This window comes from Dreissena polymorpha, chromosome 4, assembly GCF_020536995.1.
Source record: "Dreissena polymorpha isolate Duluth1 chromosome 4, UMN_Dpol_1.0, whole genome shotgun sequence".
In the NCBI taxonomy this organism is placed as follows: Eukaryota; Metazoa; Mollusca; class Bivalvia; order Myida; family Dreissenidae; genus Dreissena; species Dreissena polymorpha.
In genome coordinates this window covers 33,260,899-33,287,708 of record NC_068358.1, presented here as the reverse complement: position 1 = coordinate 33,287,708, position 26,810 = coordinate 33,260,899, and the positions used below count along the sequence as shown (strand labels likewise).

Genomic DNA, 26,810 nt, shown 5'->3' with positions numbered 1-26,810 from the left:
ATGTATTAATTGTTTATTTCAGCAAGTGCAGTAAAATGACCCCGATTTCGGAGCTGACCAACACGCAGCCCACAGACCTACAGGGACTGTCAGTGGAGCTGGAAACTGTCATGGGGGGAATCAAAAGCCTACAGATAAATCAGGAGGCCAGTGTTCAGTCATTGCAGAGAACATACAAGGAACATGGGGCAGTCATGATAGAACAATTGCATGGCAATTTAAGTACTAATATAGATAAGTGTTTTAATAGTTCTGTGGGTACATCGGGCAATAATTTAAAAGAAGAAATGTGTTGGAGTGTTCTTTCCATTTTGAATGAATTTGATAATATTACTGTGAAGGAACTAAATGATATAAAAGAGGAAGTTATAAGCATAAAAGGGTCAGTTACAAGTTCTATTCATAAATGCACCACTCTTCACAATGACTTGTCACAATTCCATGAACTTGTTCAGAAAATTGGAGATAATAAGGAGCTCTGTCTTATAGCCAGCATAAAATGTAAGCATATAATACAGCAGGCATTGACTCTGCTAGGAAAGTCAGGCAAGGCGTTTAACGTCCAGCGGAAGTCTGTGCACAATGTGAGAATACCAAGTGATTCATATGAATGTAGTATTGCAGGCATATGTGTTCTGACTGATGGGCAGGTGCTGGTCGCAGACTCGAAGAATAAGAGGATCAAGCTGCTGAACCAGCAGTACCAGGTGGTGAATCACTGGGATGTGACTGCTGGGCCATGGGACATATGTTTGATCACATCCAGTGAGGTTGCAGTGGCTGTGAATGACCATGATAGCAAGATACATGAGGTCCAGTTTATCACTGTCAACCAGGGAAAGCTTGTCTCTGGCAGGAAGTTTCAGTTACAACATGAATGTAGAGGTATTGTCCATCACCAAGGAGACCTTTTTGTCACCTCTGGTAAAGAATTGTACAAATACTCACTGAGTGGCAAACTGATCTGCAGTCTCTACCAAGATAGATCAGCTGATTGGAAAGGTAAGAATCATGGTGAATCCATCCTGATAACATGTGTATTATGTACAGGGATTTGTCTAGCCATTGTGGACAAAGGAGTCTAGTCAAATTGTGTTATTTTAAATCCATACAATGACAAATTTGGGAATTTTTATTGACTAAATGAACCGAGTTGGGATTTATTTTTTTAATCAACAAATATTGACCCATTAGGCCTTTATCTTGTTATTTTGAAAAAATAATAATATAAATTATAGTTACATACTTTGTGAGATGATAATAAAATAAAATTCAGATGTAATAGCAGAAAACCTGCTGATGTATTATAAAAAAATTGTTCTATAATTCATATGTGCCCTTTGAATGCTACAGTACATTGTAGCCAAAACAAGATTCACTATTATTGATTTATAAACATGAGTAATGAAGTATTTTGACTGTCACTACATGGCATGTCTATAAATAGAAACTGTGTTCCTGGGAAAGAGACACTTTCTGACCTGGTCTTAATTTTGTGGTTGTTAAATGATTGTACATGTACAATATGTTTACCTGTTGATAGAACTGTGCAATTGTTTCAGTTTGTGTAATTGTTTTCATCTGTGTAATTGTTTTACTTCAATTCATATCTTACTCAACAGTCGCATTTCAACATGTCAAACGTTAACTAAATAGCTCTGCTACTGAAGTTTATTGTCATGTTTTACTATTGAATCATTGGAATTTATGCATATATTTTAGATGTGTAAAGGCCTATTTATAACAGCATATGCGTAATACAATATCACTGCAGTATGTTTAATAAGATTATTTAACATTAACAGTAATTCAATATCTTGATGTTACTCTGTTTTGCAGTATACAAGTGTGCTGTGAGTCCCACAGGAGACAGGCTGTACATCATCACCAGCTACTTGAAGAACAAGCTTCTCACCCTGGCCAGGGATGGCACACTCCTGGCTACATACACAGACCCAGCACTACGTGACCCAACTGGTCTACATGTGACCCCTGCAGGCCAGGTGCTGGTCTGTGGATACCGGTCCCACACTGTACTACAGGTGGGCTGGGAGGGAGAGAGTAAGCTGGCTAATCTTGCTACTGAGGAGGATGGACTGTGGTACCCATGGTCAGTCTGCTACAGCAGCACCACATCATCCATCATTGTGGGACAGTGGGAGGACAACAACATCCTGGTGTTCAGAGTGGAATAGTGTGTACATGTATGTATTAGTTGTTGTAATTTGTGATTATTATTTCAATGACAATTTGTTGTTTAGCATACGAACATAGTAGTGTGTGATGTTACAATACAACATTAAGTGTGTAGTTAAAGATACAAATAATTTATGTGCACATATTGTTATCTGATTACACAATGTGAGGGTTTTTGTTTTGAACATAAGATCTAATGCATATTATGTTATGTTGTCATAACCTTTGTGTCATTATGGTCCTAAAATTTAGATCTTGTAAACTTTGCATGAAAAAACAAAGCATTTCAACTGAAAATTTAATATTTCTACATATATGCACATGCACATAGCAACTGAGGCTATTTTTAGACTTTCATTTCTATAAACACCATGCCATGTAAGAAATGTATATTGATGAATACTTTTTTAATAAAATATGAAATTGTTTAAGTAATCTTTGGAGGAGTATATATTGATATTTTACGCAACGTTTACAGAAAGGTTACACTTGATGTGAGATTTATTAATTTGCCATATTTTATGATGTTGAACATGTCTTATTGATTGTTATTACATTTATATCAGTGTGTGTGAGTCCTAAATATACATACAAGAAATACATCAAGCTCTTCTACTGCTCCAGTTGCTGCTGGGTCGGGTCAACGATGCTGAGGATGTGGGGGGCAAGCATGACGCAGAAGGTAAAAGAGACGCTTTGTCAGGCCTTTTCTTGGCCACTTTGGGAAAAAATGCAATTTTGGGATTTTGAATTTGTTTTGTGCTAAAAGTCCATTGATTTGGGAAAAACACATTTAATATAAGTTTTAATTATACTTCAAATTATAGGAATAAAATCCTATTATAATAGTTATAAACTTTGTTAGATCTAATTGAAACATAATTTAGATATAATTTTCATAAGAAACAGCATATAACACGCTTTGGGTATGGGTCTGTTAAACAGACCCATGAATACTCAAGGAAAAGTACTGCCTGTGTATTTCCTGTTTATTAAGATGAGGTGGCAAAGAATGGTATGAATTTACATAAGGTAAAATATCCTTTTAAATTGTTTGTTTATTGTAAAATCATATATATTAGTCCGCATGTTATTTCGTGGTTAAAAAAAGACTTTCATGGACGTGGTAGTTAATGCATGACTTTCTCAGTTTGGAAACAATAAATATGGAATTTGTGTAAGTTATTTTCCAGTGTGTTTGTATTTAATTTGTGGATCGTTTAACCCTTAAAATCGATAAAAAATAATGTCCCGCGAATAATAGTGTTTTTGCAGTGTATAAATAAGTGAAGTGTACGAGAATGATATGATATGATTTCACAGAAGGTAAAATGGCGTCTATTCTTGTGTATATCGTGTTTTCAGTACAACTTATTTTACTTGATGATCAATAACTCAAACCCTTCTCCAGCTCGATGCTTTCCAACTTACCGATACAGACACCTCAGAAACACAACACCGCAATAATTTCTGTCATCTCCATGCAGGCCTTGAGTTTTTGTAAAGCTGTAAGATATTTAATTAAGCCTATTTGATTGGAATCTATTCCATCTAATGCGGTATAGAGTCTTATTGCGAGGAGGTGTTAAGTTTTCATTGAGTATACAGTGTTGTTTTTTTAGTCAAAACAGGCCCCGTCACAAAGGAGCATGATTTACATAAAACCACCATTTTTTCACAGGATATTATGCGTTCTTGTTAGTTTCATGGAATAAATGCGTTTTGTTTCATGGAGTTAACGAGTATTGAAAAGTGTAAAGAAAAATAATTAAATTGGAAAATTTGTATGGGAAAATAATTAAAAGAAGCAAATTCGTTGAATTGATAGCACACGCCAATATGCTTCTGGACACAAAAGTATTATATTTGACACTCAAAACAACAATGTTTCAAGATACAAAGGGCCAAAACTCTGTTATGAACAGATGGTGTACACTGCCATTTGGCGTGCATCATCCTCTTATCCATATATATTCTCATTTCATGTTTCAATAAAATCGGCCAAAGCACTTCAAAAATATGGCTCCGGACACACAAAAAGCATTTTTCAAGATACAAAGGGCCATAACTCTATTATTAACTGATGGTGTACAATGCCATTTGGCGTGGATCATCCTCTTATCCATATGCATACTCATACCAAGTTTCAATGAAATCCGCCAAAGCACTTACAAGATATGGCTCCGGACAGACGGGCGGACGGACGGAAAGACGGACGGACGGAAGGACTGACAGACAACGCCAAAACAGTATCCCTCCGCCTATGGCAGGGGATAATAAAAAGTAGAATCTCGTATTGAGCAACTCTAAACTCACAAATTCGCACTGAAAGAAGCCCAAACACGTTTTAATAATATTATATTTCTTCTTCGATAAAGCATATAAGAAGTTTACAGTATATTTACTGTATTCTGTTATATAAGTTAATATTATTTGCTCTTGAAAGCCCTTTATAAATTTAAGCACCGACAATTGAAGCCATATGTCTTATCAGGCATTATTATAATAATTTTCATTGTTCAACATTTCTACGTAAAGGATCAATCTGAAGTTTGGCATGCACATTGAGGATAGATGAAAAATGATAAGGAAGTGCATATTTTTTGCGTTTTAAACAGGTCAGGTTGTTTTATAGGTTACATTATACTAAATAATCGTTTCATGTAGGGCTGTACTGACTAAAAAAATCATATTTTACTCGAAGCCATGTTTTACACTTTAGACTGGTGTTCTGGCTTTATCTCTTGGATATATTGGAAGGGAAAGAAAAGGTGCTCAGTATTTAATCCCTGACATATGATAAAGTTAGAGACTAAAGTACAAGTTTGACCTGAAAACAGTTATATTGCACTAGAAAATGGCCGCAAAATTTAAGGCGCAAAAGAAGTAGAGTTTGATTTGAGTAAAGTTAATGTTTGGTTTTAACATGACATATCTTTTTTATTGCTTAAATTGATTCAACTTAGAATGAACTTTCAGTAAAAGTTTGGTTATGGTGGTCTCTATGTTCAAAATGTTGCATTTATTTTCTCTTTAAGTTGACGCTTTTAAATTGAATTATATAGGGAAATCATTTAGTATATTGTGGCCTTTAATTAATTTAGCTTACACTAACAAGGGAGAGAACTGTCAATATGTACCAGCAGTGAGTTGTTGCCATTAAATTGTTTCATATTTTACTAATTTGTAATATATCTTACAACTTTTATGACATGATGGTTTACTTTGGAACTGTTGTCTAGTGTGAATTTAAACATAGTTTAACACCAAAGACCTGTAAAGGCATGGTAAAAATGGTGTGTGTGTTTTTGTAACTTTGGGAATACATTAATATGAAGTTGTTGCCTCCCATTTATTATTATCCCCCGCCATAGGTGGATAGATATTGTTTTGGCGTTGTCTGGCCGTCTGTCTTTCCGTCCGTCCATTCGTTCGGAGCCATATCTTGGAAGTGCTTTAGCGGATTGCATTGAAACTTGGTATGAGTATATATATTGATAAGAGAATGATGCACGCCAAACGGCGTTGTACACCATCTGTTTATAACAGAGTTATGGCACTTTGTATCTTGAAAAAATGCTTTTTTGAGTGATAAATATAACACTTTTGTGTCCAGAAGCATATTGGCAGGGGATATCAATTCAACGAATTTGCTTGTTGAAACTTGTATCAACAGTAAATCCTCTGTGAATGAATTGTAAAAGTTAACCGTTTATGATTATGAGAACAATAAACCATTTATTACTTTTAACAAGATGATTTTCCATTCTTTTTTGTTGTTATGCAGGAAAAAACTGGCTTAAGACATGAGCCACGCTGTGGAAAAATAGAGCTTAATGCATGTGCTTAGATTGTAGTCCCAGATTAGCCTGTGCAGTCCGCACAGGCTACTTAGGGACAACAATTACCTCTTTAAATGTATGTTTGGTTGAAAATAAGTATCTTCTTTTGTGAACATCCAGTATCGTCAGAAAGTGTCCTCCATGATTTGCTTATGTGGATTTCACATGCTAATCTGGGACGAAAGCTTCTAATATTGATGAGCGGCAATTTGGCTTATAAAATTACACTGAAAGTTAAGTAAGAATAATTATTATGAATTTACAGGTTATTAAAGCATTAGCCAACACTGTTTTAATACGAAATGGTTTAAATGGGCCTTTTCACAGATTTTGGCATTTTTTTAACTTATTCATTAAATGCTTTATATTGATAAATGTAAGCATTGGATCGTTAAAGCTCCAGTAAAAAATCAAGAAAAAAATTTTAAAAAAGGAAAAGAAAATTGCCCGGAGCAGGTTTCGAACCAGTGACCCCTGGAGTCCTGCCAGAGTCCTGAAGTAAAAACGCATTAGCCTACTGAGCTATTCCGCCGAGTACACATTCTTGACGTATTTTATACCATATATAAGCAATCTTCGTAGTTGCACAAAATTTAACGACAAAAACAGAACTCTCCAAATTATTCAATCGTTTCGCGTTGCAACGCTTTATAATTTTTAGCCGGATTTTTTTTCGAAAAAATCTCGGCTTATAGATTGATGTTGTCGGGCGGGCGGGGGGGCGGGCGGGGGGGGCGGGCGGCGTGCTCGAAAATGTTAAAGTTCTTATTTCATGGTATAACTTTGGTATGCTTGGACCTAGAGTCTTCAAACTTGACATGAAGGTTGGCCAGGATTAACAGATGACCACTGGTCATTTCAAGGTCATTCATTTGAAGGTCAAGGTCACTGTGACCTTCAATATAAAAAATGTTAAAGTTGTTATAACTTTGGTATGCTTGGACCTAGAGTCTTGAAACTTGACATGAAGGTTGGCCATAACTAGTTAGTAACCACTGGTCATTTCAAGGTCATTCATTTGAAGGTCAAGGTCACTGTGACCTTGAATGTAAAAATGTTAAAGTTCTTATTTCATGGTATAACTTTGGTATGCTTGGACCTAGAGTCTTCAAACTTGACATGAAGGTTGGCCAGGATTAACAGATGACCACTGGTCATTTCAAGGTCATTCATTTGAAGGTGAAGGTCACTGTGACCTTCAATATAAAAATGTTAAAGTTGTTATAACTTTGGTATGCTTGGACCTAGAGTCTTGAAACTTGACATGAAGGTTGGCCAGAACTAGTAAGTAACCACTGGACATTTCAAGGTCATTCATTTGAAGGTCAAGGTCACTGTGACCTTGAATGTAAAAATGTTAAAGTTGTTATAACTTTGGTATGCTTGGACCTAGAGTCTTGAAACTTGACATGAAGGTTGGCCAGAACTAGTAAGTAACCACTGGACATTTCAAGGTCATTCATTTGAAGGTCAAGGTCACTGTGACCTTGAATGTAAAAATGTTAAAGTTCTTATTTCATGTTATAACTTTGGTATGCTTGTACCTAGAGTCTTCAAACTTGAAATAAAGATTGGCCAGTACTAGAAGATGACCACTGGTCATTTCAATGTCATTCATTTGAAGGTCAAGGTCACTGTGACCTTAAATGTTAAAATGTTAAAATTGTTATAACTTTGGTATGCTTGGACATAGAGTCTTCAAACTTGACATGAAGGTTTGCAAGCACACTTAGATGACCACTGGTCATTTCAAGGTCATTCATTCTAAGGTCAAGGTCACTGTGACCTTGAATGTAAAAATGTTAAAGTTCTTATAACTTTGGTAGGTAAAAATGTTAAAGTTCTTATTCCATGTTATAACTTTGGTATGCTTGTACCTAGAGTCTTCAAACTTGACATAAAGGTTGGCCAGTACTAGAAGATCACCACTGCTCATTTCAATGTCATTCATTTGAAGGTCAAGGTCACTGTGACCTTCAATGTTAAAATGTTAAAATTGTTATAACTTTGGTATGCTTGGACCTAGAATCTCAAACTTGACGTAAAGGTTTGCAAGCACACTTAGATGACCACTGGTCATTTCAAGGTCATTCATTTGAAGGTCGAGGTCACTGTGACCTTGGATGTAAATATGTTAAAGTTGTTAATACTTTGGTATGCTTAGACCTAGAGTCTTCAAACTTTATATGAAGGTTGGCCAGAACTAGTAGATGACCACTGGTCATTTTAAGGTCAAGGTCACCGTGACCTTGAATGTAAAAATGTTAAAAAATAAAAAAATTGAGATCAAACTTCCTAATTGTCAATTCAAGTTCATATTTGTGACCTTAAATGTTATTGTTGTTCATGTATATGCATGCATTCAAAACATAACACAAGGTTTGCTCATGCCTTGAAAAGTACTTACATTTCATTTTGACCTTTGAACAATATTTCAGTAATTTAAGTATTGCATTGACAAAAACACGAAAGGTACTTTCCTGTCATTTAAATAAAAAATCCGGCTTCAATGCGGTCATCTCCGACCGCGGAACTCTTGTTAGGTTTTAAAATCGTCAAAAGATGCATATAATGGCTATATTAGAGCATGGTTAATGTTCAGTATTACTGTTTCCTCACAAATATCATAACTAAAACGAAAACTTACGAATCTGAAACAACTTTTTTCAATTTTGTCAATTTACCAAAGCGTGAAAAGTTCCCTTTAATTGCATTAATTTTCATTAATTGCTATTTAGGACAAGGCACCAATGAAATGCCAAATTAGAAATTCAGATAATTATGTTTTGCTGTTGAAAACCTTCACATCCAATCAAGAGGCATATATGTAGTGTATTATGCATTGTATTATAAAAATGTGTTACAAGTTCATATCCCCCAATCTAGTGTTGTTGTTTTCAGGAGAGCACCAGCATTAATATCGAGTTGGCCAAGCAACAGCACCAGTCTGGCCTGCAGGAGCCCCAATACAGAACCATCCTTTCCCTCCCCTGATCCCTAGCTCCTCCCACTGGACCTCCGGCCTCAAAGGGTCAGCATCGTTACACGAGTCTGTGCAATAAATCCTCAGCACATCAAGTTTTCACGCGCTGTTATGAACAACCGAAATATCCGTGTCGAGATTTCCCCAAGCAAGCCCGAGTAGTTTTGTTTAGCTCTAGTGCCAGAGTGGGATGAGTGTTACAGAAGCGAGACGTTATAGCAGTACTTATGGTAACGCTAACAGTTAACGCTAACAGTTAGTTCTCGCTGTGGACATCACGAAGAATCTCACGAGGAATTAAACGTTGAATAATTTGTTTAATTCTTTATAAGACAGCTATATATTCAGCAAGGAACGAGAGAAAAAAAGGAACAATTGAAATGATTCATTCAGAAGTATATCTGATGTAGATAGTTAGGACAGTAGTAGCGTTACAGACTGTCCTCAGCGCACAATATATTCATGTGGTGCACCACAGACGCAAATTCACCCCATTATTGAAAACAAGTTGCTAAAAGTAAACACGTCCGGTTTTGCACTCTGAGCCCAAAGGGCATTGCATTGAATTGAGACTAAAGAAGGCTAAAAAACATGACACCAGTTTTGTTGTATGCTCCAGTACACCCTTCGACTCTCAGCCCGAAGTTAATCAGAACTCAAACTCGGCCCTTAACAATATCCGCGAGGCCAGCATATCAGCTCAGCTTCTGAGCTTCAGGTGAGACCTTACAGTGTTAGTAACTTTGTCAAAGATTGGGCTTAAATTCAGCCCCATTCCTCAAAAGTCTAATTTTTTATGCCCCCTTTCGAAGAAGAGGGGGTATATTGCTTTGCACATGTCGGTCTGTTGGTCGGTCTGTCGGTCGGTCCATCCACCAGGTGGTTTGTGGATGATAACTCAAGAACGCTTGGGCCTAGGATCATAAAACTTCATAGGTACATTGATCATGACTCGCAGATGACCCCTATTGATTTTGAGGTCACTAGGTGAAAGGTCAAGGTCACCGTGACCCGAAATAGTTAAATGGTTTCCGGATGATAACTCAAGAACGCTTAGGCCTAGGATCTCGAAACTTGATAGGTTGATTGATCATGACTCGCAGATGACCCCTATTGATTTTCAGGTCACTAGGTCAAAGGTCAAGGTCACAGTGACCCGAAATAGATAAATGGTTTCCGGATGATAACTCAAGAACGCTTATGCCTAGGATCATGAAACTTGATAGGTAGATTGATCATGACTCGCAGTTGAACCCTATTGATTTTGAGGTCACTATATCAAAGGTCAAGGTCACAGTGACCCGAAATAGTTAAATGGTTTCCGGATAATAACTCAAGAACGCTTATGCCTAGGATCATGAAACTTGATAGGTACATTGATCATGACTTGCAGATGACCCCTATTGATTTTCAGGTCACTAAGTCAAAGGTCAAGGTCATGGTGACCTGAAATAGTAAAATGCTTTCCAGATGATAACTCAAGAACGCTTATGCTTAGGATCATGAAACTTCATAGGTACATTAATCATTACTCACAGATGACCCCTATCGATTTTGAGGTCACTAGGTCAAAGGTCAAGGTCACCGTGACCCGAAATAGTAAAATGGTGTCCAGATGATAACTGAAGAACGCTTATTCCTAGGATCATGAAACTTGATAGGTAGATTGATCATGACTCGCAGATGACCCCTATGGATTTTAAGGTCACTAGGTCAAAGGTCAAGATCATGGTGACCTGAACTAGTAAAATGGTTTCCGGATGATAAATCAAGAACGCTTATGCCTAGGATCATGAAACTTCATAGGTACACTATTCATGACTGGCAGATGACCCCTATTGATTTTCAGGTCACTAGGTCAAAGGTCAAGGGCACAGTGACAAAAAACATATTCACACAATGGCTGTCACTCCAACGGATAGCCCATATGGGGGGCATGCATGTTTTACACACAGCCCTTGTTTTATAAATATTTACTGGTTAAAATTTACAATGCATTATTTGCCAAAAAAAGTGTTTGATAGGTTGCAACAATGAGTTACTTGCCTTATTAAGCTGTATAAGTTGAAACTTAGTACAATCAAAATACAAATCAAAAATTATAAATTGTTAAGTATTTGTGTTCACGTATAACTGATTATGATTTTTATTTAAATTAGAAACCGGATGTTTGCAAAGACAATATCACTATACTGCTTTTATATCCTTATGCACACACTTTCAACGCCAGTGACTAAACTTTACATCTAAGGTCTGTGTTACAAAAACAATTGCATAAAATGTAGACATTAACTAGTATCGATTCAATATCACGTACATATAAAAAATTTAACCAGAATTGGCTATTATTACTAGTATAATGGCCCCTGGTAGCAAGACAGAATATCATATACTTAATTCACCATAGACTTTCATCTGTTTTTGCATTTCTGTCTAATCCATAGGCAAAACGTGTGTGATCAAGTACTCATATACTTACAGTATTGTGTCTTATGACTTGTTGTATTGTCTATTGCAAGTTGATTAGTCTCGCGTAATAAGATGTGCACATTTAAATATGTACAGTCTCATATTTTAAGTTGTTCAGTGTCATGTTAAAAGTTGTATTGTTTTACAGTTAAAGTTGCCGAGTATCAAATTAAAAATTATGTAGTCTTTCATTATAAGTTGTTACCGGTAGGCTTATTTGGGCAGACACTTAGTGCACAATTTATAAAGCCCTGTTTTCTGGGAATGAGGCTCAAAGTAGATCCCCCCACAGTCTGTTACAGAGTTGTACAAGATGATACCAGGTGAGCCTTGTTATGGGAAAAGGGTGCTTAATGCATGTTATGTACCATCCACAGATTAGCCTGTGCAGTGTGCACTCAGAATCATCAGGGATAATGCTTTCCATTTTTGAGGAAATTTTCGCTTTAAAGAAATTATTTCTAAACAAAAATCATGTCTTGGTGGAAAGTGTTATCTCAAGTTAGCCTGTGTGGACTTCACAGGCTAATGTGGTACTATACATATTCATTAAGCCCAGTTGTCCGGAATATGGCTCAAGTTTAGTCTGCCTCCAGTCTGTTGGTATTTGTAAATTCTGATTAGATCAAATATGGTATAAAAACCACTATGATTAAAAACTGGTAATTGAGACATCAGTGTACATATCAATGCAAATTTAACATACATATTAAGCAAGTCTAATAGTAGCTCACAATATCCCAATTTAACATAGTTTGCCATTTTTAAAAGTTGGCTACTCATTTTTTCACAAAATTAAAAATTTTGAGCCGTATTTTGTTCACAGAATATCATATCAAACACAGTTAATGTTTAAAATAACTTGGACAAAATATTGTTTTGTTATTGGTAACTGAAAATATAGATTTATGGGCGTCATCAAAGTACAGGCAAACTAGTATTGTAATATGATAGTTATTAAGGGCAAATGGCCTGTAACATAATTTTTACTCCATTGTGTATGTGAAAAAAAGCCTTTTCTTTCCATCTTTATAAAGTACACGTAATAGGCACTTACATGCAAGTGGACTAATAAAATGACAATCTCCACGCAGAGTTGTCGTTCTTTGCTCTCACATACTACTCTGCGAAAGGCTCAGCACGCCATTTTGTCTATAAAATAGCTAAAACCGAACAAACGCATTCAATGTATATTTGATTGGATATTTAAGATCGCATGCATTAAATTAAGAAATATGACTTTAAAATGTTCGATAAATCGTGCAAATACTTGCGAGTTTTAATGCAACTCTTTGGAACTATTTTATTGCCCATTTACGCAGATGGAATCATTGCACGCACTTTACATATGTAAATAATTGAACATATGTTTTATTGAGTGACGTTAGGAATTGCTTCGACGTGTGTATGTATGTTGGTTTCTTAACATCAAAAAACCATATCAATTTTATAAGAATGAATTAAGACTGATATAAGTTATCATGGTATGAGATGGTTTTCTTAAATTGCATTGAATGCAATGTAACCGTCGGGCAAAATATTGTTTAGTATACTGTAACCTTAATGATAAACGCTTGGTATGATCATGACATGAATGAGACGCTTTCATAACAATAGTCCGTTCTGAGCCCAACACAGAGGTGAATGTAATGTAACCGTCGTGCAAGAGATTGATAAAATGAGCACTGAAACTGAACATTTTCAACACAAACGCATGTCAAAGAATATAATTATGCCCCCCTTCGAAGAAGAGGGGGTATATTGCTTTGCACATGTCGGTCGGGTCGGTCCGTCCACCATGTGGTTTCCGGATGATAACTCAAGAACGCTTGGGCCTAGGATCATGAAACTTCATAGGTAGATTGATCATGACTTGCAGATGACCACTATTGATTTTTAGGTCACTAGGTCAAAGGTCAAGGTCACGGTGACCCGAAATATTAAAATGGTTTCCGGATGATAACTCAAGAACGCATATGCCTAGGATCATGAAACTTCATAGGTAGATTGATATGACTCGCAGATGACCCCTATTGATTTTGAGGTCACTAGGTCAAAGGTCTAGGTCATGGTGACCTGAAATAGTAAAATGGTTTCCGGATGATAACTCAAGAACGCATACGTCTAGGATCATGAAACTTAATCGTTAGATAGATCATGACTTGCAGATGACCCCTTTTCATTTTGAGGTCACTAGGTCAAGGTCACGGTGACCCGAAATAGTAAAATGGTTTCCGGATGATAACTCAAGAACACATACGCCTAGGATCATGAAACTTCATAGGTAGATTGATCATGACTCGCAGATGACCCCTATTGATTTTGAGGTCATTAGGTCAAAGGTCACGGTGACCCGAAATAGTAAAATGATTTTCGGATGATAACTCAAGAACGCTTTTGCCTAGGATCATGACACTTCATAGGTAGATTGATTGTGACTCGCAGATGACCCCTATTGTTTTTCATGTCACCAGGTCAAAGGTCAAGGTCACAGTGACAAATCGTATTCACACAATGGCTGCCACTACAACGGACAGCCCATATGGGGGGCATGCATGTTTTACAAACAGCCCTTGTCCTCATTGGTGTGGTACAAATACTTTTTTCAATTTGGCAAAAAAATTGCTGGTGTATTACTAATTTACTAGTTTCAAAAGACTTCATATTGGTTTTCTCATGTTACAAGCAACTGCTAAGCACAGAAGACAAAGGAGTAGTGAAAGGCTCAGCCAAATCAAAGTCCAGCAATGTGAGGGTGACACAGCCTTTCCATGTCCTGGTATTGCAACATGAAGGACATTTTAGCTGAAACTAACAAGGGAGAGAACTGTAGATCTGCACCAGCAGTGAGTTGTTGCCCTTAAGTTGTTTAATGTTTTATTTATTTTTATTATGTCTTACAACTTACATGTTGATTGACTTTAAAACTGTTTTCTAGTGTGAATTTAAACAGATTTTAACCATTAAAGATCTGTAAAGGCATGGTAAAATAATATGTTTGTGTTTTTTTTTGCAATGTTGGTGAGACATTAATATTATTATTAAATATTAATATTGTTGCCTCCCATTTATTGAAACATATATTAACAATAAAACATATCTAATGGCATTTTGAAAGTAATGTGATTAATAGAATAAGTACAATTAAAAAATATTAAATTTTTAACCAGATGGTTTTCCTGCTTTTTGTTATGCAGCAAAAAAATGGCTAATAGATAAAAAAGCTGTGATGTGGAAAAATGGGGCCTTATGCATGTGCTTAAATTGTTGTCACAGATTAGCCTGTGCAGTCCACACAGGCTAATCATGGACAACACTTTCCTCTTAAAGGTATTTTTCATTAAACAAATAATCCTCTTTATGAAAATCCAGTCTAGTCAGAAATTACCCGCCCTTATTAGCTTGTGTGAATTTCACATGCTAAAATGGGACGACACTTTCTAACATTAGTGATCCGCATATTGGCTTATGAAAATACATCTCTGAAAATGGAGTAAAGATAATAGATATAAATTTACAGATAAGTATAGCATTAGCCAATACTTTTCTTGTTGTAATACAAAATGACTTAACTGTATTTATGTTCATGCTATTAAGGACAAGGAACCAATAAAATGCCAGATTAGAAATTCATATTGTTGAAAACCTTCACAACCTGTCAAGAGGCATAGTTTGTTATAGATTATAATATAATTTGTTACAAGTTCCTATCACCCACTGTGTTATTTTTGTTTTCAGCAGAGCACCAGCATTGATATCAAGTTGGCCCAGCAACCGCACGAGCCCTACCTGCAGGAGCCCCAGTCCAGAACGACCCTTCCCCTCCCCTGACTTCTAACTCATCCCCCTTGACCTCCTGACTCAAAAAGTCAGCATGATTGAATAACTCTGTTCTGCAGGAAATTCTGAGCATGATTCTATTCTGAACAAACGCAATGCCCATGTCACGTTTTCCAAACATAAGCCTGGGTAGTTTTGTTAAGCTAGAGTTCCCTGTGGGCCTGAGAGGGACAAGTGTTACAGACACGAAAAGTAATAGCAGTAGTTATGGTAACGCCAACAGTCAGTTGTTGCTGTTGGACATCACAACAAATATCATGAAAAATAAAACGTTCAATAACTTGTTCCAATCTTTATGGGACAAACAGAAATTGAACGGGAGAAAATCAAGGAACAATAAAAGCGTAAGCTTTCCTAGTGGGATACTTCTGCTGTTAATAGTTTGGACGACTGTAGGGTTACGGACTGCCCCAGATTGTCCTCTCAGCGGCCAAAATATCATAATAGAACGGACTTTTGGCAATGTTACTGACAAACAAAGGGAGTAATGACTTGGTTGTGAATACCCAGAGCACTAGACATCCATGCTGACAAAGAAAGGCAGTAATGACTTGGTTGTGAACACCTCCAGCACGATACATCCATGCTGACAAAGAAAGGCAGTAATGACTTGGTTGTGAACACCCAGAGCACAATACATCCATGCTGATACAGAAAGGCAGTAATGACTTGGTTGTGAACACCCAGAGCACAATACATCCGTGCTGATACAGAAAGGCAGTAATGACTAAGCTGTGAACATCCAGAGCACGATACATCCATGCTAACACAGAAAGGCAGTAATGACTATGCTGTGAACACCCAGAACATAATACATCCAGGCTGACACAGAAAGGCAGTAATGACTTGGTTGTGAACACCCAGAGCACAATACATCCATGCTGATACAGAAAGGCAGTAATGACTAAGCTGTGAACACCTAGAGCACGATACATCCATGCTAACACAGAAAGGCAGTAATGACTATGCTGTGAACACCCAGAACATATTACATCCAGACTGACACAGAAAGGCAGTAATGACTTGGTTGTGAACACCCAGAGGAAGATATATCCATGCTGACACAGAAAGGAAGTAAAGACTATGCTGTGAACATCCAGAGCAAGATATATCCATGCTGAAACAGAAAGGCAGTAATGACTATGCTGTGAACACCCAGAGCATAATACATACATGCTGACACACAAAGGCAGTAATGACTTGGTTGTGAATACCCAGAGCACAATACATCCATGCTGACACAGAAAGGCAGTAATGACTTGGCTGTGAACACAGAACACGTTACACCCATGCTGACACAGACAGGCGGTAATGACTTGGCTGTGAACACAGAACACGATACACCCATGCTGACACAGAAAGGCAGTAATGACTTGCTGTGAACTCAGAGCACAATACATCCATGCTTACACATAGAGGCAGTAATGACTTGGCTGTGAACACAGAGCTTAATACATCCATGCTGACACAGAAAGGCAGTAAAGACTTGGTTGTAAACACCCAGAGCACAATACATCCATGATGACACAGAAAGGCAGTAAAGACTTGGTTGTTTAAACACCCACAGCACATTACATCCATGATGACACAGAAAGGCAGTAAAGACTTTGTTGTATACACTGAGAGATCCATACATCCATGGGGTGTGCCACAGACTCAAATTACGCCCACTATTGTGAACAAGGTGCTTAAAGTGAACATGTCTGGTTTCTGTTTTCTGTTTTGTTATGAGCACTTAGCACTCCGAGCCAAAAAGGCCTCACATTGAATTGAGAAGGCTTTGAAAATGACAGCAGTTTTCTTGTGTGGTCCAGTACGCCCTTCGACTCGCAACCTGAAGAAAGCAGAACTCAAACTCGCCTCTTAGCAATATCAACAAGGCCAGCATGTCATCTCAGCTCCTTGAGCTTCAGGTGAGACCTTACTGTGTTTATTATTTTTTTGAGATTGGGGCCGAAATTCAGCCCCATTCTTATCTCAAAAAGTCTATATCCATAATTACTGGCTTAAGTTCTCAATTCATGGTTTCCCAGTAGAAAAAAAATGTTTTGATAGGTTGCAACATTGAGTTAATCAGAACTCAAATTCAGCCTTTGGCAATATCACCGAGGCCAGCATATCAGCTCAGCTTCTTGAGCTTCAGGTGAGATCATACAGTGTTATTCATTTTGTCGAAATTGTGGCCAAAATTGAGTCCCATTCCTAATCTTAAACAGTTTATTTTTTCCATAATTACTGGCTAAAGTTCTCAATTCAAGGTTTGACCCCAAACAATGTTTTAATAGGTTACAAATTGAGTTTGTTTCCTTATGCAGCTGTATAAGTTGAACCTTAGCACAATTTATCTTGATAACACTTATTCTCATTTTTAACCAGGTTTTTAACCAGGTTTTCCGAAGGAAAAAACTGGTTATTAGATTGGCGAATGCGGGCGGGCTGGCTGGCTGGCTGGCGGGCGGGCGGAACAAGCTTGTCCGGGCCATAACTTTGTTGTTCATTGTGAGATTTTAAAATCATTTGGCACATTTGTTAACCATCATTAGACGGTGTGTCGCGCGAAAAAATAACGTCAATATCTCCAAGGTCAAGGTCACACTTTGAGTTCAAAGGTAAAAAATAGCCATAAATGAGCTTGTCTGGGCTATAACTATGTCATTCATTATGAGATTTTAAAATCATTTGGCACATTTGTTCACCATCATGGGACGGTGTGTCGCACGAAAGAATCACGTCAATATCTCCAATGTCAAGGTCGCCACGACTAAAAATAGATTTATTTTAAAACAAACTTACAAAGGGGGTTAATTTTGTTTGTTCATTTCAAAAGTTCAGTTTGAGTTGTCTCCCTTTATCAGATTTTTTTTCACAATGAAAACCTGGTTTTGTGACAATTTTGTCCCTTGTTTAAATTATGTTTAGCAAAAACTACAACCATTTTCCCAATTAAATTCAAAACACTATGATTTTTTAGCTCATCCATTTTTTGAAAAAAAATTATGAGCTATTGTCATCACCTTGGCGTCGGCGTTGGCGTCGGCGTTCGGTTAAGTTTTGCGTTTAGGTCCACTTTTCTCAGAAAGTATCAATGCTATTGCATTCAAACTTGGTACACTTACTTACTATCATGAGGGGACTAGGCAGGCAAAATTAGATAACTCTGGCGTGCATTTTGGACAGAATTATGTGCCCTTTTTATACTTAAAAAATTGAAAATTTTGGTTAAGTTTTGTGTTTAGGTCAATTTTATTCCTTAAGTATCAAAGCTATTGCTTTTATACTTGCAACACTTACTAACTATCATAAGGGAACTGTGCAGGCAAAGTTATGTAACTCTGACTGGCATTTTGACAGAATTATGTGCCCTTTAACTCTGACTGGCATTTGGACGGAATTATGGGCCCTTTATACTTAGAAAATTAAAAATTTGTTAATGTTTTTTTTGTGGTCCACTTTACCCCTAAAGTATCATAGATATTGCTTTCATACTTGGAACACTCGCAAACTATCATAAGGGTACAGTAAAAGGACAAGTTGCATAACTCTGGTTGTCATTTTTTATGGAATTATGGCCCTTTTTTGACTTAGTAACTTTGAATATATGGTTAAATTTTGTGTTTCGATCCACTTTACTTCTAAAGTATCAATGCTATTGCTTTCAAACTTCAAATACTTTCATGCTATCTTAAGTAACTGTACCTGGCAAGTTAAATTTTACCTTGACCTTTGAATGACCTTGACTCTCAAGGTCAAATTATTAGATTTTGCTAAAATTGCCATAACTTCTTTATTTATGATTAGATTTGATTGATACTTTGCCAAAACTACTCTTGGCTGACAATTACCACTATAGCCTCCATCCAAACCATCCCCCGTGCCCTCCCCCCCCCCCCCCCCCCCCCCCCCCCGAATCCTCCCCCCCTAATTTTTTTTTTAAGATCATCTCACAAATGACCACCACATCCTTACACATTACACCCCCCCCACCCACCCCACCCCCCCCCAATTTTTTTTTTGAAACAGTTAAAAAACACAAATATTTATTTTATTATTTTATTTTTGAAATACGTACAACCATCGCACCAAAGATTCCCCTTCCACCCACCCACCCCCCCCCCCCCACCCCCGATTTTTTTTTTCATTTTTTTTCCCATTTTTGGAAGATAATGTAATAAATGTCCACACTCCCACACCATACACCTCTCTTCACTCCACCCCTCCCTCCTTTGTGATTGAAATTGAGAGTCCCTTCACCTTTAAAAAGAAAATAGATGAGCGGTCTGCACCCGCAATGCGGTGCTCTTGTCACGAATAGTCCCAATCCAAAAAAGGTAAAAATAGAGCTAAGCCCCTAGTGATAGCACATTTTAAAGTTTTTTTTCAGAATAACTGGCTTAATTATACCCCCACAAACGAAGTTTAGGGGGTATATAGGAGTGAACTTGTCTGTCTGTCAGTTGGTCTGTCGGTCTGACTGTATTAAGTGTCCGCTCTCTAATTCAAGTAGTTTTCATCCGATCTTCACCAAACTTGGTCAGAAGTTGTATCTTCATGATGTCTAGGCCAAGTTCAAACATGGGCCTTTCCGGGTCAAAAAACTAGGTCATGAGGTCACTTGGTGCGTTTTAAAACAATCAGCATGTTGTCCGCTCTCTAATTCAAGTAGTTTTCATCCGATCTTCACCAAACTTGGTCAGAAGTTGTATCTAGATGATTTTGAGGTCAAGTTCAAACATGGGCATTGCCGGGTCAAAAACTAGGTCACGGGGTCACTTTGTACGTTTTACACATTGAGCATGTCCGCTCTCTATTTCAAGTAGTTTAAATCCGATCTTCACCACACTTGGTCAGAAGTTGTAACTAGATGATGTGTAGGTCAAGTTCGAACATGGGCCATGCCGGGTCAAAAACTAGGTCACGTGGTCATTTAGTGTGTTTTTAACCTCACCATGTTGGCCGCTCTCTAATTCAAGTAGTTATTATCCAATCTTTATCAAACTTGGTCAGAAGTTGTATCTAGATGATGTCTAGGTCAAGTTTGAATATAGGTCATGCCGGGTCAAAAACTAGGTCACAGGGTATCTTAGTGCGTTTTTAAACCTCACCATGTTGTCCGCTCTCTAATTCAAGTAGTTTTTCATCCAATCCTCACCAAACTTGGTCACAAGTTTTATCTGAATGATCTTAAGGACAAGTTTCAACATGGGCCATGCCGAGCATAAAACTAGGTCACTGGGTCACTTTGTGCTTTTTTTTAACATTCAGTATGGTGTCCTTTCTCTTATTCAAGTAGTTTTCATCCGATCTTCACCAAACTTGGTCAGAAGTTTTATCTAGATAATCTGAAAGCCAAGTTCGAACATGGGCCATGCTAGATCAAAAACTAGGTCAAGGGGTCACTTACTGCGTTTTTAAAAATTGAGCATGGTGTTTGCTGTTTTTGTGAAGACGGCATGCAAAATATTATGTGTCAATGCGGCATGTGGGGGTATTCATCACGTCTTTGACAAAGCTCTAGTTTGCTTATTTCACTAAGTTAAATTACTATTTTAAACTCACATCTATTGTTTCTTATTAAATGCCATACAGTTGTATTGTCTCATATTTAAAGTTGTTAAGTCTCAGGTATAAGTCATAAACTGTCACATTTAAAGGTGTGCAGACTCACACTTAAATATGTAGATTGTAACATTAAAAGTTGTGTTGTCTCACATTTTAAGTTGCTGAGTATATATATCACATTTAAAATTATGTATTCTCACATTTAAAGTTTTATAGTCACACAATTAAAGGTGTACAGTCTCACATTCTAAATTGCTCAAGTAATGCCTGTTTTTGATTTACAAAAAATAAATATAACACCTTGCTACAAAACCAAAAATTCCAATTTCAAGTTGGTGCGCGTAAAACATTGATACTACGTTATTCTGAGTTCTAATTGGTGAACAATTAATTGCAATATTCTAAATATCAATTTTAGGCACAATGTTGGCATTTTAAAAACAGGTCTGTAAAGTAAGGTGTTGCAAGGCTTATTCATGTGTCACTAAACAATCTGGTTTTAGTTTACTTTCCATTTCCTTTTCAGTGAACTTTACTAGCAAACATGACAAACGTCATTGAAGTGAAAGTCGATAACAGCCCCCTTCTTGCACACATACTACAACTCGCTTAAGAAATTCAGCATGAAGACGTCTTGCGTCAGAATACCAAGCCTCCTATCAATATCTCCTCTCATGTTGGCTACATCAACACTTCCAACAGCAGAGCCTTGGTGAATTGACTTCCGTCTCAGCATCGATGTCGCTTAGCAACAATTGGATGATGGGCGTCGACAAATTAGGCCGGACAAGTCGCTCGAACTGAAACGATCTGATCCAACAGGTAGAGCAGGCATTGCGTGACACGTCTGTTAATGTGACTGACCTCGATATGTTGTTCTCAAATAATGTGAACCTTAGGCCTGGAGAGCAGTATGCGATTGACGCCATTCAACAACAGTTGTTGTCGGCAATTCTCGGGTTTGGGGGTGGCGACTTCGGCGTCGGGACTCGCTACATCTCTGTCTATGGCCCAGTCGCAGCAGCAGCAACAAGAAAAATAAGTAGTATCTTAGCGGTGTTCTGGGATATGGGGCTTCATGTATGTGCTTAAATTGTCATCCCAGATTAGCCTGTGCAGACTGCACATACATAAAGTCCTATTAAATTGTCATCCCAGATTAGCCTGTGCAGACTGCACATACATTAAGTCCTATTAAAGTGTCATCCCAGATTAGCCTGTGCAGACTGCACATAAATAAAGTCCTATTAAAGTGTCATCCCAGATTAGCCTGTGCAGACTACACATACATTAAGTCCTATTATAGTGTCATCCCAGATTAGCCTGTGCAGACTGCACATACATTAAGACCTATTAAAGTGTCATCCCAGATTAGCCTGTGCAGACTGCACATACATAAAGTCCTATTAAAGTGTCATCCCAGATAAGCCTGTGCATACTGCACATACTTTAAGCCCTATTTTCCCAGAATGAGGCTCATATAGCTCACTTAAAATCAGTATTTTTTCTGCCTGATTGAAGAAATCTCCTAGCATCAAATGGTTTAGTATGTGTTTTTAAAATTAATCCACTTGATAAATAAATAGCAAATAGCAATTGATCTCATATCAGGTTTAATGATAGAAGGTGAAGGCATAGTTTTGTCTACGTTTTTGGCCGAAATTCAGCCCTTGAACCAAGCTTTTATCCTTTCATACAAAATCTGCTGTAATAGACTTGTTAAATTTTATTTAATTTTAGCAAATCAATTATTTTAATGACTTCAGCACATTATACAATTATTACCTTCAATATTTATTTAAGTTCCTGAATTTTGTTTTAAGAGGAGGTTCCTACAGGATCCCATGCTGTCATAGATCGGTACCCCAGCTGAACAACAGGCTGTCTGGTAAGCTGGGTCCGGATAGGTGCAGCCAGTCTAAAGCTGGGGCTCCAAACTGTCCTGCCAAGTGGGCTGATATTACCTCTTCTACAAGGTACATTGGTCCTGTAATTTACCTTGTATAATGTGCAGTGTGTTACTACTCAAAATTTTATTTCAATAGTGTGTGCGTGTTATACATTGGTAATACTCTATCCTTGCTGCTAACTTAAACTTAATTCATTACGTAATTGTAAATATTCATAATCGTTTGCCTTTTTGTATTGCCTTGAAAGGGTGCAGGGGGGGATGTCGGATAGAATTGTAGAATTCTCTCCGTCCTTCAATTCTTCCTTATGTCCGTCCAACTCTTTTGGAGTTACACGTAACTTAATGCAGATTGGTTAGATATGGATGAAAAATGATTGTATCAAGTGAACAGTATATAGTAGGCTGTGTGTGTGTGAAGTGTTAATTGTATACCTCATTTGCATCAAGAGCCTTCAAACATAATGTATTTCTTATATTATTTAATCAAACAACATTGATTGACCTCCAATATAACTGATGCTATTTCAGAATGCATTAATTATTTGGTTTACAGGGACATATGTCAGTGATGCGCAAAGAGCTGGTTTTCTATTCACAGAGAAAATCCTAACAACTCCAACTCATTCACTACATCTCAATAGGTAAGTCCCCTAACCATTGCAAAACGTACACTGTGGCACCTGATCACTGGGATATAAGTCGTCTGTTTACATTCTGCACAGTATGCAACCACAGCAGATTTGCTTATTTCCCTCACAGGTACCCAATAGAACAAGAATGGGATTAATTGTTTGAGTTGAGTGCACAGTTCTGTGGTGTGAGCAGAATCCTATCTTGGGACCTTTCGTTTCCTAGACCAACATCCCACCACTTGACTAAGGTCCCACATTAATACAGTATTACGCAAAAACATGATATCTGATCAATTTTCATGTATTTTTAAGTATTGTCAATGTAAAGTGATGAAATATTAGGATATCATCTTTTTAACACTCCGGATTAAGAGAAAGTCCCTTTCCCCCATTGCTATGCACCTGGTGAACATATTTGTTTCTCTATAACCACCTGTGAAATAAGTTTAAGAATATACTGAAATTAACTCAACACATATTCTCTGTTGATTTAAAATGATTGCATTGCATGTCTATATTATTTTTCAGAAGCTTTCTATCTCTGAAACATTGTTGCCACAAATTGGTTCAGTTCAAATCTGTTGGCTAAGCAATATGGAAGCTTATGGTGACAAAGACAAAAATTCAGGAGTTTACAACTGCGTTTACTGCATGGTCAATGCAGCATTCTAATTATGTCCATGGACCTTGATTAACCAACTACATATACGAATTAAAGCATTTTTCATGTAATTTTCATGACTGTGTTACTATTCCATTCACTAGTTGCAATTTGACATGATTGTTTTGCGCCAACTTTAGCACTGGTTTGCTTGCATTTGTCTTGCCAAAATGCATCAATGTTTGCAGAAAGTATTACATGGGGCTATTCAACAAAAACAAACCAAGAACAATAAACGCATAAACTGTTTTTGATTTTATAGAAAAACTTTTAGACGGCTGCAAGTGGACTGTTGGTGTCAACTATAATGCCTGCTGTCTTAAGAAACAAAGTTTAGCTTGGATCATCATGACAGTTATTGCTAATGTTTGTGGTCATAATATCCCGAACCAGTTTATAGTAACCAGCCAGCATGCCTGTAGACTTCCAAATATGACTCTTTAACTAAGAAACAATTGACCAAATTAAACTTTTTCTGCTATTGCACTCACGATCAATGTAACCCAGTCTTTTAAACAGTTGTTGTCTTTCTTGTTTTGAGTGAACAACTGGGTAAACCGTCTGAAATATTGTCCTGTCTGTGGGGCTAAATGCCAGCAGAATGTATGCAAAAAGGCGTAATTTTTCAACATTTCATACACTAAACTGCGTAGTGCTTGTGTATTGTTTAAGTCCTGTGTCTTAATTTTAATGAAAGACCTTTTAGTGATGATTAGAATGATTTCCGGCAGATGCAACTTGAGTTCCACTGTGTTTATATTCGATTTTACAGGACATCTTATCAATGAACATGACGCCCTTTCCGGAATGAACAGTGGCACTGTGATTAATGTGACCCTTCAGAGGAAAAGGGATTCCAGGACCAATATCACCCCAGTATCAATCAGGGCTCCAACAATAGTGGTTCCCCCAGCCCAAGCCTTGTGAGCACTTGGGAAGGGGTCAAGATGCACATGGGGTCTTAACTCTGTTGTCCGGGGGCTTCTCCCGCAGCAGTGGAACAACCTGGCATCCCAGGTTTAGCTGTAGATTCCCGTATCTAGCACGATGCAGGGTTTAATACAATTATTTTGACAACAGACGCCTACTGCTGCTCTTTCATTACTATTTGTATAGTGGACTGAGTTATCTCAAACAATTTAGGGGCCTTGCATAAATGTTAAATAAATAATAAATATATCATTATACCTTGGTCACGAAAGTTCAAAAGGGGAACAATAAGTCGCTGTCAGTTGCTTCGTCTGTTGGTCTGCATAAAAGTTTGTGTTATAAGTTGGTGGAACAAACATTGTCCACACCTCTTAAGCAATTGAATATTACCTTCAATTGTGTCATCAACTTGAAGAACACAGATAACATGCTTATATTCCCAACTTTTGAACACAAACAAGAATCATTAACCAAGTCAATCATATAATAAGATAGTGCTTATAGCATTTTCAAAATTATCGAGGACAAATTGTACAAATTTTGTATTATTTAGCCTTTATGAAAGTTGATTATAATCCATTTAAGGACAAATATTATTTTAAGTAATGTTAAATTTAACGCCCTTCATCAGGGGGCTATTTCGCTTGCTTTAACATTTTGAATAAATTCTTTTTTTATTGTGTTATCATATATAGTGATAATGCCAATTAATTTTAAACTCGTCATTTCATCAAACTGTGAACAAGTCCCTAAAACAACTCTGAAAAGTCATATTTCGTGGAGTTCAATTGATTTTTTATCTCTATCTTCCTTTCACAGCAGGGGATCTCACACTATAACAACGGTCACCTATAATTGTCTGGTGGCGTTCAGCTTCACTATAACAACGGTCACGTATAATTGTCTGGTGGCGTTCAGCTTCACTATAACAACGGTCACGTATAATTGTCTGGTGGCGTTCAGCTTCACTTTAACAATGGTCACGTATAACTGTCTGGTGGCGTTCAACTTCACTATAACAACGGTCACGTATAACTGTCTGGTGGCGTTCAGCTCACACTATAACAACGGTCACCTATAATTGTCTGGTGGCGTTCAGCTCACACTATAACAACTGTCACCTATAATTGTCTGGTGGCGTTCAGCTTCACTATAACAACGGTCACGTATAATTGTCTGGTGGTGTTCAGCTCACACTATAACAACGGTCACCTATAATTGTCTGGTGGCGTTCAGCTCACACTATAACAACTGTCACCTATAATTGTCTGGTGGCGTTCAGCTTCACTATAACAACGGTCACCTATAATTGTCTGGTGGCGTTCAGCTTCACTATAACAACGGTCACCTATAATTGTTCACCTTCAGACATTGCCAAATCAGAGCTACTCGTTCAGGGAGCCCACAGTATCCAAGCAACAAAGCCATGTTCAGCGAGCCCACAGTATCCAAGCAACAAAGCCATCCGCACAGCAATGACAATAGCATGAACAGCGCGCGGGTCAGCCATCTCAAATGTTTGGACAATCTACTCACAGCAGTTATTGAAATTTTTGCTCAGTATGGAAAACAACTATATATGCTGTGTTCTGCAAAACTGGGCTTATGCTTGAGCGTAAACTGTTGTCCCAAGACTTTCTTTTAACGAAAACTACCATTCAAAGGAAAGTGTCCTCCCTAATTACCCTGGTTAGACTGCACAATTAAGGCCAACACTTTAAGCACATGCTTTAAGCTCACTTTCCCAAAACAAGCCTTATATTTATATCCCACGTGCATGTTGCAA

At 37.5% G+C, this 26,810-nt stretch overlaps 1 protein-coding gene across 4 annotated transcripts; it reads left to right on the top strand.

Annotated features, from left to right (window-relative positions):
- LOC127876727 (uncharacterized) lies at positions 1–26,554 on the top strand. 4 transcript variants are annotated; one of them, XM_052422156.1, is made up of 12 exons: positions 1–1,002; positions 1,840–2,204; positions 2,821–2,878; positions 8,940–9,069; positions 9,641–9,739; positions 14,177–14,336; positions 15,229–17,243; positions 21,416–21,711; positions 22,713–22,865; positions 23,355–23,442; positions 24,867–25,111; positions 26,393–26,554. In XM_052422156.1, exons 1-2 carry the CDS (start codon positions 36–38, stop codon positions 2,193–2,195), a joined length of 1,323 nt encoding a protein of 440 aa, XP_052278116.1. In that variant the 5' UTR covers positions 1–35; the 3' UTR covers positions 2,196–2,204; positions 2,821–2,878; positions 8,940–9,069; positions 9,641–9,739; positions 14,177–14,336; positions 15,229–17,243; positions 21,416–21,711; positions 22,713–22,865; positions 23,355–23,442; positions 24,867–25,111; positions 26,393–26,554. The 4 variants fall into 4 exon arrangements, with proteins under 4 accessions (XP_052278116.1, XP_052278118.1, XP_052278115.1 ...); XM_052422158.1 differs by lacking the exons at positions 22,713–22,865; positions 23,355–23,442; positions 24,867–25,111; positions 26,393–26,554 and having other exon boundaries at positions 15,232–17,243; positions 21,416–22,706; XM_052422155.1 differs by lacking the exons at positions 22,713–22,865; positions 23,355–23,442; positions 24,867–25,111; positions 26,393–26,554 and having other exon boundaries at positions 21,416–22,706.
- The last annotated feature ends 256 nt before the right edge of the window (positions 26,555–26,810 follow it).